This window comes from Osmerus mordax, chromosome 1 (genome assembly GCF_038355195.1).
Source record: "Osmerus mordax isolate fOsmMor3 chromosome 1, fOsmMor3.pri, whole genome shotgun sequence".
In the NCBI taxonomy this organism is placed as follows: Eukaryota; Metazoa; Chordata; class Actinopteri; order Osmeriformes; family Osmeridae; genus Osmerus; species Osmerus mordax.
The window spans coordinates 4,924,342-4,940,430 of NC_090050.1; the positions used below are offsets into that span (position 1 = coordinate 4,924,342).

Here is a 16,089-nt window from a genome sequence, read left to right on the forward strand (position 1 = left end):
ATCATTTTTTACCAACTATTAACAAAATCACTGAGCCTATGCTTTAGTAGCCATCTATCTTTTTCATCCAAGAGCACCAGAAGCAACTCAGGGGAAAAAACCCCTACAAAGCAGTTTGTAACTTATTTTGTATCGTTAAATATGGAGATTCCATCAAAATTTGAGCCATGTGTAATGGCCTCTCACCAATAGGTCAGACCCAATGTTGCTGAAGAAGAAACCCTATTCAAAGTGTTTTGGCCACCCAAGCAGGCCAGCAGAAGAGTGGTCCCTGACTCTTTTCTTCTGAAATGCCCAAAAGGAAGCTATGAGGGGTGTGTTAGTTGAGTACAACAATATCGAGCCTTAAACACAATTTGAACAACTTGAGGAAGATGAGACTACTCAGGGGCGTTCTGCTTTTACGTGCAGTGGTTTGTTTTGAGAGTATGGCACATCATGAATAAAAACAGCATTAATGATTAGCGCAAATTGACAGCCCTAAAGTTAGACTGAAACAAGGTACAGAATAAAAGCAGCAAGTCACGTTTTCACAAAAGACACAAGATGATTATTTGATGCAACATTTTCATTGATCCTCAAGATTTCAAAATAAACTTTTAGATCGGTCAAGTACTTCAACTTCAGACAACCAAAGAAAATTCATCTTCTGTGTACCGTATTGTACAATTTACAACATTGAGAGAGAAAGAGACACAAACAAAATCTAATTAAAAAATCAACCTGAATACAAAAAAATGCAAATAGCTTGTTCAAAATGAAAAAATTACCAAGTATACAATTTACAAATAAAACATCAACAAAAACTAAATGTAGACCACAGTTTGGTTTTCGGCAAGCAGAGACAAATAATAATAATAATAAAAGAAAAAGTTTCTCACCTCAAAAGTCAAACCAGGACTCAACACTTCAAAAAAAGAAAAATAATAATCCACGTAGGAGAGAAGTAATAAAAATCTTAAGCCACACATGGCAATAGGCTTGTTGTGAAACAAGGGGTAGAGGCTAAGGGAGATTATTTAGCCTTGTGTTGCAATGAATTTAGATGCCTAACCCTCACTTTTCCCTACTTCTACCCACCCTATGGGTTAAAGCTTTCTCGTATCACCAGGTTAAGGGGGTTGAGAGAAGCCCTTGGTGTATCATCGTCACCTTGCCTTGCTATCTACATAATAGCATTGCCAGAGCTGGGAAAGAAGACCCTAGAGCCGAAAACGGCTTTCCCTACTTTATTTCACACAGAGAGGCTTAGCAAAGCCCCACCTGACCCCATTAGTGAACCACTATGAGGAGCTGAGACGAATCTGAAACTGTTGAGACTTTGGCTTGTGTTGTTGCAGGCTCTGGAGATAAATTGGTGTGGAACCAGAGAATAGTTAGGAGTAGATAGGGCAATGCATGACAAATCAAAGATTCAAGGTAAGTGACTTTAAGGTCATCTTAAATTTTTGGGGAAAGGAAACGTGTTCATTCATGACCCTCTTCGGCACTGGTCCAAGGTAGGCCAATCAGGTGTAGCTAACAGGTGGGGATTATACCAGTGGATATTGCTTCAAGTAAGTGCTGTGGGCTCGATTGGTCAGCCACCATTCCCCACAGACAAACTGTCAGAATCTGAAGTCATCAAATTATCAAGCCTTGATGCCAGATTGAAGTGGCTACAAAAAAAGCGACAATCCTGTAAATGTCAGTTTGGTTCTCTTGAATGAAAAACGATAACAGCAACTATATGATTAGAATGACAGAAATGATGTCTTGCCTCCTGGATATTTTGATGTGTAATTATTCAAAACAATTATTTTCAGTCACTAGGCATGTTCATATTTTAAATCATACGGTAGCACATTCCATCTAACATAAGGTCTTTGCACTAAACAACATTCAAATTAAACATGGCACAGGACAACTTTTTTTAATTCGATTTTTCATCTTTTTTTTCCTTCCTATGGTCAGTTTTTGCTTGAAATATCAAATCAAGTTTTGTGTAAATGTTTTCTTCATTGTGTTGGTTGGTTAAAATTGATGGCACAATTTAACCCCATTATTTGTTTCTTTAAAAAATGTAGTAGTATTTATATATAATATCTATATAGTCTTCCTTTTTAACGTTTTTCTGTAAATTGTGCAAATTCAGCAGTAACACAAGTGGTGATAGATCAGAGAGTGTGGGCAGTTGATTACATAAAACAAAACAAAAAAAACATCAAGTTTATTTAACGTTGACCCCTTACAGAGTCAGGTAACCCGAAGAAACTCGCTCTATTGGCTCAAAGCTGATGGTCCAATGTCCTGACACGTTCCATCCAGTTCATGATGCCAAAAATGGGAGTTCCTTTTGTGTTATAATCCCAGAAATCCAGGACACACTAGCGTCAACACAGTAATAATTGGCTAACCAAAAAATAATAAGAAAAGAAGACTACAGCGACGATAATCGAAATGGTTTCCAGTGCTGCGGTGTCATGTGCGTGTGTATAATAATGTCCAGTGTCTCCAGTCCTTGACACAGATACACACATTTTAAGAGCCCGCACACACAACAATACACAAACACACATATAGGTCCGCCCAACTCTGCCGAATCCCCCAGGTTGCAGTATACTGCTTCAGTCCTCTTGCAGTTCATTCATGGTGTTTGATGAGGGGGAGGGTGGTTTAGAGAGTTCATCTTTATCTCTGGGTGAGGAAAGCAAGGGGAGAAAGAGTAATGGAGAGGGGAGAGGTGGCAGAGGAGGAAGAAGATGAGGAGGAAGTGGTGGTCTTTACTCAGCTGGCAAGGGCCATTGTGTCAATGACCTGCTCCAGCTTGCTCCTCAGTCTCTGCCGCCGTGCCTGCTCATCTCGTTCTAGAGCGGACAGGATCTGGAGAAGAAGACCGCAACAAAAGAATAAGACAGATACTTAGCTTGTCAAACAGAGTATGTTAAATGTGAATACAATAGTAGCATAATATCACAAGGAGGAAGTCTTCCATAAGATCCTTTTTTTGGCCCTATGACATTACTATTTTAGTATGTTTACTTTGCATAAAATCTACAGCAAGGCCTGAAACACAAGAGGAGCACGGACCAAAACTAGATATCTAGAAAACTAATATCATAACGCTTTATGGTATCAAACCTATGATTTGGAGCCATGTCATGTAGTCTGTTAAGTTACAACAGCTATGAAGTTACCTCATCCTTGTACTTGACAATGTAGGAGTAGATCTCGTGGAGGGCGCTCATGCTGTTGAACTGGCTGAGGTGCAGACGAGACTGCTCGGCCAGGTAGGCGCTCATGTCCTGGTCACTGATGGCCTGCATCCGTGAGATGTCTGAGTAGTACCTGCAGAAGGTAGGGAGAGATGGGGAAAAGGAGAATGGAGGGGAAGTTGGATGGAGATGAAAACAATAAAACAAAAGAATAGTTGAGAGCCGCAGCAGTGAGAAAGTGGTATGGAGAGAATGGTAAAGACATACGTTTGACAAGAGAGAAAAGAAGGGAGAATGGGTGTGTGGAGAGAGGAAAGCGAGCAAAAAAGAATTATCACATGAAATCATCACTGAACAAGCAGACATTACAAAACAGAAAATTGAGATTCTAAGAACTTAACTTCAATACAGAGAACAGAGTCTTTCAATGTCAGGCGAGGCAACCTACCTCTCCACCCAGTTCTTGTAGTTGGGAATGTCTTTAGCGTAGAGCAGCTTGTTGGATGGTGAGTCCTTCCCCAGCTTGTGCTCTGAGGTGGAGCAGGAGTCCATGAAGGTCTGGGCCACCACAGACAGGCAGGCATCCGTGATGCTGTTCTTGTGGATGTCAAATACAAACTGGGGGTTCTTGATCACGTTCACCCAGAACCTCAGAGGAAGACTTTGGGTAGAAGGGGGTGGGGGGGGGGGGTGAAAAGCAAGGTAAACAAAATGTTTTTGTATTTGCAGCACCTGCCTGCATTTGTCAAAGAGCAACTGCAACCTTGTAAGAGAGCCCAATCATACCATGTCGAAAAACAGATTTGATCATTCCACTACCAAAAACTCTTCCTCACACGCATACTTAACATAGTCGGACACAAAGACGGATTCACGCGCACACACACACACACACACTCACCAGTTGCTCTTCCATGTGTGCCTCACGTCAGCGTCCGTTATGCTGTGTTTGTCTGCCTGCTCATCCAGGAAGTCAAACATATACTTGATGGCAAGGGGCAGGGCGCTCCCCCTGTGCGCCGTGCTGAAGATGGTCTCGAAGAGGTCGTCTACAAACTTCTGTAGTGTACCCTGAGTATAGAAGACAGAAGGTTGGAAAGACATCTAAGGAAACCTGGGACCCGGACATTATCAGCCAGGTGGCTTTGATGCCTTACTCATCTCCTCTGTCATCTATGGTAATGATGAATTTGGTTACTAGCTGTGGAGAGTTGAGCAGCCAATCGCTGCCACCAAAGCACAACCCCTAGGTTGTAGCTGAGGGGTATTGTGAGATGTCAATTATTTCAAATGAAAATGTGTACCTTACAGTTCCAACATATAACACTACACTATCTCTTTAAAAAAGGAAACAAGACAGACACTGACTAGCAAAACAAACTAATTCTAAACTGCATTTGCACTCCATTATCCTCTTCAACTTCAAGCATTTCTCATTTAAATACCCTTACCCAAGCGGGAAATGAGTATGGAAAAATGTTGTTTAAATTATTAAATGAGAGCTTAATACATTTTCATTTATTAACAACTTAAATTTACAGAATGCAAGTATGTTTTTACTTATACTTTAAGTATACTTTATACTTTAGTATTACAAAATGTGGTTGCATTATATGGTAGTGTCTTCTGCTACTTGTCCTATTAATTTCAACGTCTCCCGGCCTGTAGACCTAACCTCAGGCTCTCCTGTCACGTACAGGTAACAATGGATTTCGGGTACTAATGAGAAAAGCATCAGTGCAGGACAAGCAGAATCCCCAGGGAAGTTAGCACAGGCAGATAATATGGTGTCAACTAGGTGTGTTTATGTGTACACATGGTAAAATGGTGTCATGAACTGAACTGCCATTCACTCATTTATGCTCACTTACACATGCTCTCTGTAACTCATACTCTCTCAGTCATGCGTTCTCTCTCTCTAACTCACACTCTCTCTCATGCTCTGAGTCATACTCTCTCACTTATGCTCTATCTCACTCATACTTTCATTCATATTCTCCCACTCATACCTTCATTCATATTCTCTCACTCATACTCTTTCACTCTAGCTCGACCTCTCTCGCTCTCTCACTCATGCTCTCTTACTCATACTCTCTCTTACTCATACTTTCATTCCTATTCTCTCTCATACTCTTTCTCTCTAGCTCGATCTCTCTCTTGACTCCAGCACTAATTTATTATGCTTTCACTTTCTCACTCTCAGAAACCCAACACTTTAAATTAAAAAACTTCAAGGACAGTCATAGGAGAGAAGACTAAGCCCATAAGCCTTCTTCAGGAACCAATAGAAGGTCTTGGAAAGTAATGTGGGGGAGGGGGAGGAGGGAGTGGGCTTGTCCAACCGTACAGCTTGATCAGACAAAGGTCAGCCTCCTAATTAAGACACACAGGTCTGTTTGGGGATGGAAAGGGAGGGACGGCCCCCTTCATGCAAAAGGTTATGAAAAATGTTAATGGACTCAGCTGCAAAACAAAGGTCAACGAGGGCTGTCGGAGAGATCGTTCAGGGAGAGGACAGGGGTGAAAGATGGGGTGGCCTCTGTAAGTGTGGCTCTTATCTACAGGAAGTGAGTGAGAGCATGTTTAGTAGAGAACAGAGAGAGATTGTGTGTGTGTGTGTGTGTGTGTGTGTGTGTGTGTGTGACTGCATGAGTGTGTGTTCTGAAGATAGATGTTTATGGGATGTAGAAATGTGTGTGTGAGAGTTCTGTCTGAAACACAAGTCTGCCAACCAGGCTTTCTCTTTGGTTCACCTTGGTGGCCAGCAGGCGTGTCAAGTAGATCTCGGAGACCATCTTGCTGCCACGGTCGCCCTCGCGCGGGTCTGTGTGGTCGTGGTTCTTGACCAGGTGCCACAGCTTGGTGCCACTCTCCAGGTCTGGCGTGATCATGGGCGTGCGAGAACGAAGGCTGTCTGGACTGCTGGCAGTTCGCAACATGCTCTCTATATAAGGATGGGTGGGTGGGAGGAGTGGGTAGGTAGGAGGGGGAGTGGAAATTAGTGAAAAGCAATAGACAGTGAGGTAAAACAAATTTTGATTCAGTTGAGTTCAATATCGCACTGTATCCAATGGCTCCTAAACAAACTTTTGGCTGTTAGCTGTAGATGTTTTTTTGCCTTCAATAAAGTGCAGATAAAAAAGAAATGACATGTTCAAACACAAGATTACTGTACAGTAAAGAGAAAGAGAAAACAGAGAGAGGAAAACTAAAGGGAGCACAGCAACAGGTTACGAGGTGTTTGGAGAGGTGACAGTGTCATCATGGAGCTGGTACATAATAGCAGGGATACATGCCATTTGTCGGTCTTCCACCCCCACCCCCACCCCCACCCCCAACCCCCCTCCCTCATACCAAACACACAAGTGCTATGCCTACTGTCCTTTCCACCCTATTCTTCACTTCTCCTTTCTATCCTCTCTCACTCCCCCCCTCATCAGTCTCCTTCTTCCCATGATCCTTTTTTACCCTAGTGTCCAAGTGTTTCCCTTTCTATAACACAGTGCATTTGACTTAAAAAAAATGTATGCCTGTCACCAGGACGGACTCAAGGCAGGGCTATCATGAGAGAGAGGGAGAGAGAGAGAGAAAGGGAGAAGACTGTGTTGTAATTATCTTCTAGAGATTTTTCTAACAGAGAGGAGGAAGTAAAAGTAAGGAGGAGTAAGAAAACACATGAGTAGGCTAGAGGAGGAAGGAGGGAGACACAGATAGAGAAAAACAGGAGAAGATAAAAACAGAGGACACAGACAGGAACACTAAGCCAGTGGGGGAAGGTCTCCCTGACAAGTGACAGATGTGTGTGGCTCTGACTGGGGCACAGGCTTTACTTGGACAACCTTGGCTTGCACCGTGGGTCAAATCCCCCTAAAATAACCCATCTTGGATGATCACTGTGGCTGACAGTCAGACCAAACTGTCACTCAGCTGACATCTGTCCTGCATGTATAGCTCGATTAACATTGCTACTGCTACAAAATTGTCTTTCGATTATAGAGTTTTGGAGTGTTGACATAATCGAAAAGACAAACAGTATACTGTGCAAACACACTCGCACTGACCATATCTGCTGAGTGACTTTGTAAACGTTGAGGAGTTGGAGATGTTGTAGGCAGAGTTCTGTTTAGGCACCAGAGCGATCACTGAGCCATCCGTCACCTGGATGAGATGGAATCCACATGTTAGCATTGGATTAGCATTGCCCTATCACACATCTGAACTGTTGTCAAAAGTGATCAATAAAGTGATATTATACTCCCAAACGTACTGTTGATGTAAACTGTAAAAATAAACTGTAAAGGTAAATTGAAAAGGTAAACTTTGAAGGCGAGTGTGAAGGGGAAGTACAACTCAAAGCTAAGGTGTGGGAGAGGTAGTGTGAGAGGCTCGCCTGGTAGTGAGCGAGGGTGTTGAGTCTCTTCCAGTCGTTGTCTATCTTGGTGGTGACGTCTTCGTCCTGCAGGATGATGCGTGCCATTCGACCCTGGCGCCACTCTGTAATGCAGGAGACACACGCTGTTCTCTAGCTCATGATATCAAAAGAATTTGCTATCACTTTTTGCACTTTTTTACCAAGGTCCATGTAATAATCATTATGTTTCAGGGAGTAACAGCCTGTGCATGCGTGTGTTTAAACCCCATGTGTGCTCTTTTAACAAGGTCCATATAATAAGCCAAGTGTCTTTGGGAGTAGAGATGCCTGTGTGTGTGTTACACATTCCCTTACCCAGGTCCATGTCTGCAGCCTTGGGTCTCTGGGAGTAAGGGCTGCCTTTGTAGACGGCATCGAGTAGCTTCTCCTTCACCTGGGTGATGGTGTCACAGTTCAGGCCCTTGACGGTCACCTCTGGGGCGTTCTCATTCTCCGGATTCACACAGTGGAGGGTCTGTAGGGACGGGGGGTTAAAGGTCAGTGGTTAGAGGGTAGAGTTCTGGGACTTGTAGTCAGTGGGATCGTGAAGCATTGACCCAGTGGTAATATATTATATAACATTTAGTTATTTCTGTCAATGTCATCTATTGGGGATTCTTGCATGGAATATTGTGTGCACGTCATGGAGTTTGAGGACCTGTGGACATTTTGCCACTGACTGCAAAATTGGACAAAGTCCCTTTGTAAAATGACAGGAAACAACATGGCTCAACATATACTTGAAATAACTCTAGAAGCTGGAACATTTATATATTTAGTCATTTAGCAGACGCTCTTATCCAGAGCGACTTACAGTAAGTAGAGGGACATTCCCCCCAACACCAACTTCTATCCCCATATTTTTCAAACCCTTCATATCCGACCATGTCTACTGTGCATATTTTATTGTTGTTGTGCATACTGTGTCACTCCTTGGCATAGTTTCACTCTTTGCAACTTAATTTGCATAATAAAGATGTTGGTTAAGATGCAGACTGTTGCTGAATTGACAGTTTGTAGGGGTGCCCAGTGCGATGCATTCAACTACTCGGTGCTTTCTCGACAACATAAATGCCTTGCTGGGTCTAGATGCCCACTTCCTGTTGAATATGATTGGGCTTAGTACCAACCAACTGCTCCCAGAAAGCTGTCATCGGTACTGACCAGGGTCTTGTAGTCGATCTGTTGCCTGATGAGCTTGTCCTCGCTGAGGGAGTAACGGGCCTCTCCGGTGATGGCGTCTATAGGACCCTTCTCCATCTGCTGCTTCATGGCACAGTAGAGCATGAACAGAGGCTCCCCGGCACACTCCTATTGGGAGGCGAGAGGAGAGAGAAAGAGAAACAGAGACAGAGAGAGAGAAAGAAGGTCAAGGGTTAAAGATGAAACAAGTGAAAGTCAGCCAAAATGGGTGACCGTTGATGTTCTCTACAGTGTCTATCTCACAAGTGTTACAGAGAAAAGGGATACAAGTGAGATCAGACACCACAACAATAGCAGTCCCTTTGAAACGTTTTGGTACAACTTCAGTGTTGCCCTCTAGCCCGTTTACTCACTAGCGAAATCATAATGACAAGGCCGTAGCCTTTTTCTGGCTTGTTGCCGCGTTGACAGTTGAAATACTAAGTCTAGCACTCTTCCCCTGTGAATGTGAGTAAAAAAAAACACCCTTTAATAAGGTGGGCAGGGGTTTGAAAATGTACACACCAAGACCTCTTGGCACTATCAAGGGGCAAAAACGTTAGCGGCAATTGATGTAGAAGTTAATCGAAAGGTTAATGACTCCAGAGTGAAAAGTGCTCGAGAAGCAGTTTGGTGTGAGAAATGTGTCAACGAGGCGAGGATACGGTGGCTGTCAGGGTTCTCTCGGCTTTTCTATATATTTTTCTTGTTACCTCAATTGACCAGCTGCTGCACAAACCCCTCATTCCTTGCTCTGTCACATCCCTCCATATTTCTTTAGGCTGACAGTTTCTGTAGCTCTGCGAAGAGGTTGGAATGTGGGACTGGTCGGTTCCCTGTCTTTCTCTACCTTCATCTAATATACATCATTACATCATCTACCTCCTAATTCAATTCTGCTTCCTGTCTTGGTCTACCTCCATGTACCAATATGATTCTCGCAGTACACACTTGATCCTTTGTTCAATTCTTGCCATGTCACATTGTACTGCGTTGGTACGTCAGGTCAAAAGAGAGTGCATTGGCAAGTACCAAGTACCAAGCTTTCTTTAGTCTTTGATGAATATTCCTACTCTAAGGTCCCCCAATCCTTTCATCTCTCTCTGTAACTTCCCCTCTTTCTCCCTCAAAATGCTGTTGTCATTAGAACGACAGCTGTTAACGAGACAAAAACAGACAGGCAAGCTCGCCCAAACACCCTCTTTGATAGGCCTGGCTCGGATTGGACACTCTTGAAGCCAAAATTGAGACCACACACGTTCTGTGGGACACCCATCCCCCTTCTCCCTGGGTGAGGGAGTGGGTGATTGCTGGCCAGCAAGACCCTCGCTGTTTTTTTATAACCAATGAGCTGCAGGTGAACAGCAAAATGGTTTTGTTCTTCCCTTTTTGAGGAGCATAATATTGCTATGGATAACTTAAATATACGATAACTATGGAGTAGAGGGAGAGAGAGAGGAAGCGAGAAGTACATGGAGAACTACACGGAGAATAGTGTCTGTGATGCTTGTGGCATCACTTCTAAACACACACATGCCATATATGTCCTCACACACACACACTTTTCAGCCTGCGTTCTTCACACACTTCACACACTCCCACCCTGTCAGAAAAAGGACCACCAAGTGAGAAAAGAGAGGTTTGTACAACAGGCTACACTGATGCAAACTGCGGTTGTAACAAACCATGGCTGAAGACCAATTCCTGAAACATCGGTGCAGCTATAAAACATCCAGAAGCGACTTAAGAGACATGAAAGAGGGAAGAAGACGAGGGATGGGTAGTCGCCTACCTTGGCGTTATCTGTTTTTGCAGCTGGGAGCCTGCGATATTTAGCCGAGTGTGTGTGTGTGTGAGTCTCATTTCATCCGCGGCATCCCAATACACCAATGGCATTAGCGCAGCTTGCTTCAAAAGCTTGTGTTGGACGGCAGGTGTGTGCTTGCATGTGTGTGTCGCGGAGGACTTGCCTTGAGGAACTTGTACAGGAGGAAGGTGAACCAGTTGGTGAGCATCTTCTCAGCCACTGACTCAGTCCTAGGAGAGTATTGACCGAGAGGGAGATAGAGTTAGGTTGGGAGATGGTAAGAAGGGTGGAGAAAGCAAAAAAGGAATTAAAAAAGGAAACATTTGGGAGATACAATAAAAGTCGGGCAGCAGGACCATCAAGACTGTAGGAGGAAAAGAAAAAGAAAATAAATCTTCTAAAGCCAACAGCCTTGAATTTAAAAAAAACTATTCAGGCTCATGGTGCTAAGGAACTTCAGGTTTCAAATGGCTTGTTGTGGCTTGTTCGCAAGCGAGACAAGAGTAAACCAAGGCACCTTCAGCAGCAAGAACCACGCAAACCTTTGGTGGGAAACAGTATTTAACACGCTTGCAACTTCAAAGAGCATACATGAAATAATTCAACATTGCACAGTTACCCTGCAAACACTCTCCTCCTACCTACCCCCCCCCCCCCCCTACACAAACAAATTGACTTGAATAACAAACCCCCTCATTTAGATTCTTTCTCTGTGTTTCTGTGTTTCCTTGTCCTCTCACTCCTTCTCAAAGCAAAACCCACCAATCTTAATTATAAAAAATATATATATTTATGGCAATTAGTATACTTTGCTACCTTCTCTCGTTAATCAAAAACCTGGAGCACAATAAAGGAAACCTCACAAAAGGTTTGCCCCCACCACCACCAGAAAACAGACTAATTAAAACCCATTGTAATTAACGGACTATATTACATCTAATTTGTTAAACAGCTACAAAAAAGGGAGTCGGTGCTGAGGCAATGTGAGGAAAGGGACGTAAGGGAAAAATAGTTTGTTTTTCTCTCTTTCACACACACACACAATCCCTCTCCTTCATCATCAATCCTTTTTTAGCATCGAAGCTCCAAAGCCTAGTTAATTATACATTCCCTTAGACTGTGTTTACTCTTCAGAGGAAGATGAATTCAATGATGTAGGCTTTGCTATACTGGCGTTGAGGTCGGGCTAGTGGGTTAGTGGGTTGGTTGAAAGTGGGCCGTGTCCCTACAGCTTCAGCTCGTTCCCATTCACCCCTCTCTCTTTGTAGACAATTAACAACATGGGGCAAAGTTAAGTCACTTATTGGTGTATTTAAAGAGGGGCATGACGTATGTTTATAGTGGTCTGAGAGTAAAACGTGTATTAAATTAAATATTTACACAGAGATTTAACAATTAGGAATTTATCAGAAATGTCTTTCATGGCTTGTCACTGTTAATCAGTGGAATAAGAGGAACGAGAACAGGAACATGCACCTGAATATAACACAACATTTAGTGTGTTTGCCTTTTGTAGCTGCTCCAGGCTAGTTAGCATAGTAGGGAAGCATGTGTGTCGTGTCTGAACACCTTAGGGGGGAGATTTGTAGCGATGTGCAGACATCTTGCTGCAGACGGTCTGAAAGTAATTTATATGATTAGATTTTAATTAAATATCTCTGATGAGGAGGGGGATAACTTTTTTATTGTTTAATGTATAAATTCCCATGTATTTAGAGACATCCATTTTATCAGAGTTCCTTTTTTGTATTTAGCTGTTTCGGTTACCTTATGTATGTGGCCATCTCCCTCCTCTGTCCCATATCCCTCCCCTCTCTCTCTCCGTCTACCTCCCTGTGTCCCTCCCGGTCTGCCTATATGTCTAACTACCTGTCTAACTATCAGTCTACCTACCAGTCTACCTACCAGTCTACCTACCTGTCTCTCTCCTATGCAAACAAAAGGTCACCCTTGAGGTTCTCCAAAGAATATTACCCTACATATCTGTCTCTCCCTCAACCTACCCACCCCCCTCTCATGCGCACTCTCTTCATCCCTACATCTTTCTCTCCTCGTCATGTCTCTCTTGCCTGTCTACTGTTCCTATGGGGGCACATGTGTGCTCAAGGGTATAATCTGCTTTGACACAGACAGGCCTGAAAGGGAGGAGAGGAATGAGGAAGGAGATGGGGAGACTGAGGAGGGCGTTAAAGGTTTGCGCTCACCCCACGCCTCCGCCAGATCCCAAGAACAGCCACTATCCTCTACAGCTAAGCCCCTATGGACCACATCCAAAAAACATTTTCCTTCTTTTCTTCATTCATCCATCCCCTCACAGTTTTTTTGTTTAGCTTGTTTCAAAACCATACAAAGAAATTATTCAAAATGGTCACCGGTTGCCAAATAGTTGTTAATCTCATGGTACTTCACACAACACTATGGACGAACAACATCACACCCACCTTCTAAGGAGTAGCTTGGGGTGGTTCTTGCTCTCCAGGTTCTTGTCGATGAGGTCGGAGAGCAGCTGTTTGAGGACCCCCGTGGCGTACTCCATCTCGCCCTGCAGCGCCGTCATGATAAGGGACGCCACATTGCCGCGGTCGCGCATGGAGAAGGAGCGCTGGGCCTCCAGCGTGCGGATGAAGGTGAGCAGGAAGTGCTTCTTGGTGAGGAGTTGGCCGAACAGCGTTAGTGCCTTCTCCACGTTGGCCTGGACCTGGGGAGCGGACAGAGGGAAGGCATAGGGATGGAAACACAAGGAAAAGGAGGGAAGGGAAGGAGGGGATCGGTAGGTCAATACAGTTGTGAGGTGGCAAACGAGCATGGTGAGCGTCGAGTACAAGTGAAAGATGAATCCCGAACTCATGCACCAAACACGGTGTCCAATAGATCTGGTAGCTTGTGTGAAACAGCTGCGGGACTTGAGTACAGTCTCTCAAATGTACATACAAATAAACTTCCCGCTAACTTTTCCCTCTCACATTTCTCTCTTTTCTATCCCCCTCTAGTCAAACGGAGAGCCTGGCTCCTTTGAGAGAAGCGAGGGGTGACAGCACAGTAGGAAGGTGAACCTTAGAGTCTAATAAGAAATTGATCCGACTGCTACAGAAGCCAAGCTCCTCTGATTGCATAGGAGGTACAAATAAAAATCCAATGCTGTGTGTGGTCTCCGTATCTATCTATCTTTCCCTTTCTCCTTCCCTCTCCCATCCTTTCTCTCTCAATCTCTCCCTCTCTCCCCCACACACAGAAATACTGTTCATACTGGTACTGTAGATATATCTTCATGCAGTACACATGTTCCTTAACAATGGAAAATCACCTATCGCTGACAACATACATGCACCAAAGAAGATAATACATCCCATGTGTCTATGTGTGAAAGCAAGCCTGTAAGCTTGAGCCACATGCATGAGTGTGTATGCCACGTGTGTACGTGTATGTGTATAATAGTATTTCAATGTTCATTGCTACATAGGGTGTATATTGCTTGCTATCCTGTCATCGCTCTGCACAGTGATAGATCTATCATTCCTCTTGAGGGATGAAGAGAGTGGAATGGAGGAGAGGAGTGTTTCATTGGAACGTGCAAGTGTTTTATTTTTTCAGGCCTTGAACCTGCTAGCTGTTGTAGAAGCAATCTATCAGTTCTACGGAGTGTTACTGTAGAAGTATTTTTTTGTTCTGACAAGACAAGACGAGGGAGTGTTGGCCCCAGGTGGTATTACCTGACCATGTCAATGAAAACACTGGTCATGGTCCTAAATACAATTTGAAATAATTTATTTTCTTGATTTAGCGTTTGCTTGAGACTGCTTGCTGTGTAAGTTCTGGGGTATACAGCTCTAGGGAACTAACTTTTGGTTCCACAGTGCCATTTATAAACAATTATGCACTGCATAATGCAATTAATTTTAAATATTGAAAATGTATAAAATAGAGCATAGCAGAGACATAAGCCATCTATGTGATCTGTTGAAAAGAGATTCTCCTTGGCCTTAGTAACTCATCTTCACTAACCTAAAACCTTTACGACTGGCCACTCCTGAACCCAACCTCATTGTCAAACCCAGCTGTCGAAGGTCTCCGTGCCATAGCGTGCGTGTGTGCTACTGACCCGTACCTCCATCTCCTTGAGCACGGGGTGGTCCTCAATGCCAGGGAAGAGGACCCTCATGGCGTAGGTGCGGTAGTCCAGGAACGGGATGCCAGCTCCGTCTAACTCCTGGGTCAGCTCGTGGATATCTGTCTGCAGCTCAGCAAATGCTGTCAGGGACAAACAATTCTAATTTGAACAGTGAAAAATGAGGTAAACAGTAAAAGAACAGTAGAAGAAAACAATGAAAGAAGATTTACATGAGTCTGATTTCCAATATAGGAAAATCCTTTACAGGTCAGAAAGAGCCATTAACAGTACCTCGCAAAGCTGAACACTGATCTACCTAGGGTTATATTTGCTTCTCCTCTAAGGCTCTGGTAGGATAGTCTGGTATAGGCTGACAGACCTGTCGGGCCCATCAGATGCAACTCAGTTTCAATGTTGCACAAGCCATGACACGCACAGACAAACGCCCAGACACGCCCACTCCACTCAAGAGCACAGCGGACCCAGCAGTGCCAACACCATGCATTCGACTGTGAATCATGTGTTTTTTTCCTGTCAACAAGTGTTTGTAATGCGACGCAATGCATGTGTGGTGGAACCCCTGTACCATATTCCCTTTCCATATTTTCCTTTTTTTATAACTTTTTATACTTACAGACCAATCATCACCTTTATAGTTAGTAAAGAACAGGTTAACACTCTTTCCTTCAGAGAAAAAGTGTGTGTGTATGCATGCATGTATAATTTAGAATAGCAAGACCCCCATGAACAAATAATGAAAAACTCTGACTAACAGATGGTTTGTGTCACATCATCTCTCTTTCTTTCCCTCTCTCCCCACAAGGAGCTTTCTCTGAGGTCACACTCCTCTACCTTTCTCTCTCTCTCCCTCCCTCTACCTCTCTCGATCCATCTCTCTCCTTGACTTCCATCTTGCCCTCTATCCATCTCTCCCATAGGTGTGTATCTTTAATCAGTTTCTCCCTATTTCTCTTTTTTTCCTGCCCCTCTATACATTTATTTCCAATACCCCTATCCATCTCTCCTCTCTCCCTCTATCCCTTTATCCATCTCTCCTTGAATCCTCTCTCTTCTCTCCCATGAATCCACCTCTACTCATTCACCTTCATCTATTCCCCCCTCCTTGTTGCTCTCTGCTCTTCTACCTTTACGCATCTCTCCATCTGTTTATCTTGTGCTCTTTCCCCTTACCCTTACATCAGCCCCCCCCAACCCACTGCCACCCCTATCTACCTCTCCCTCCTCTCCTCCATCTGAGCATTCAGACTGTGTTGACAGTGGGGGACAGACAAGGCTGTGACCCTCCAGACTGAGCAACACTAGACTCAGTGACCAAACAGTCCTGTCTGTGTGTGTGCATGTGCAGTGTGTGTATGTATGTGTGTGT

The 16,089-nt window shown here is 43.8% G+C and overlaps 1 protein-coding gene across 2 annotated transcripts in view; it reads right to left on the reverse strand.

Moving 5' to 3' along the window:
- Positions 1–1,896: 1,896 nt before the first annotated feature.
- Positions 1,897–16,089, reverse strand: part of LOC136944719 (plexin-A1-like) — a 162,544-nt gene continuing 148,351 nt past the window's right edge. The window contains exons 21-32 of one of the 2 annotated variants that reach the window (XM_067238635.1): positions 14,694–14,842; positions 13,036–13,292; positions 10,758–10,824; positions 8,770–8,916; positions 7,921–8,080; positions 7,585–7,688; positions 7,256–7,352; positions 5,948–6,138; positions 4,096–4,265; positions 3,643–3,855; positions 3,177–3,327; positions 1,897–2,862 (exon numbers count right to left, since the gene is read on the reverse strand). In XM_067238635.1, coding sequence (XP_067094736.1) covers positions 2,767–2,862; positions 3,177–3,327; positions 3,643–3,855; positions 4,096–4,265; positions 5,948–6,138; positions 7,256–7,352; positions 7,585–7,688; positions 7,921–8,080; positions 8,770–8,916; positions 10,758–10,824; positions 13,036–13,292; positions 14,694–14,842 — 1,802 coding nt within the window. In that variant the 3' untranslated portion in view covers positions 1,897–2,766. The remainder of the gene's footprint in view (positions 2,863–3,176; positions 3,328–3,642; positions 3,856–4,095; positions 4,266–5,947; positions 6,139–7,255; positions 7,353–7,584; positions 7,689–7,920; positions 8,081–8,769; positions 8,917–10,757; positions 10,825–13,035; positions 13,293–14,693; positions 14,843–16,089) is intronic. The other variant, XM_067238705.1, reaches the window with a different exon arrangement.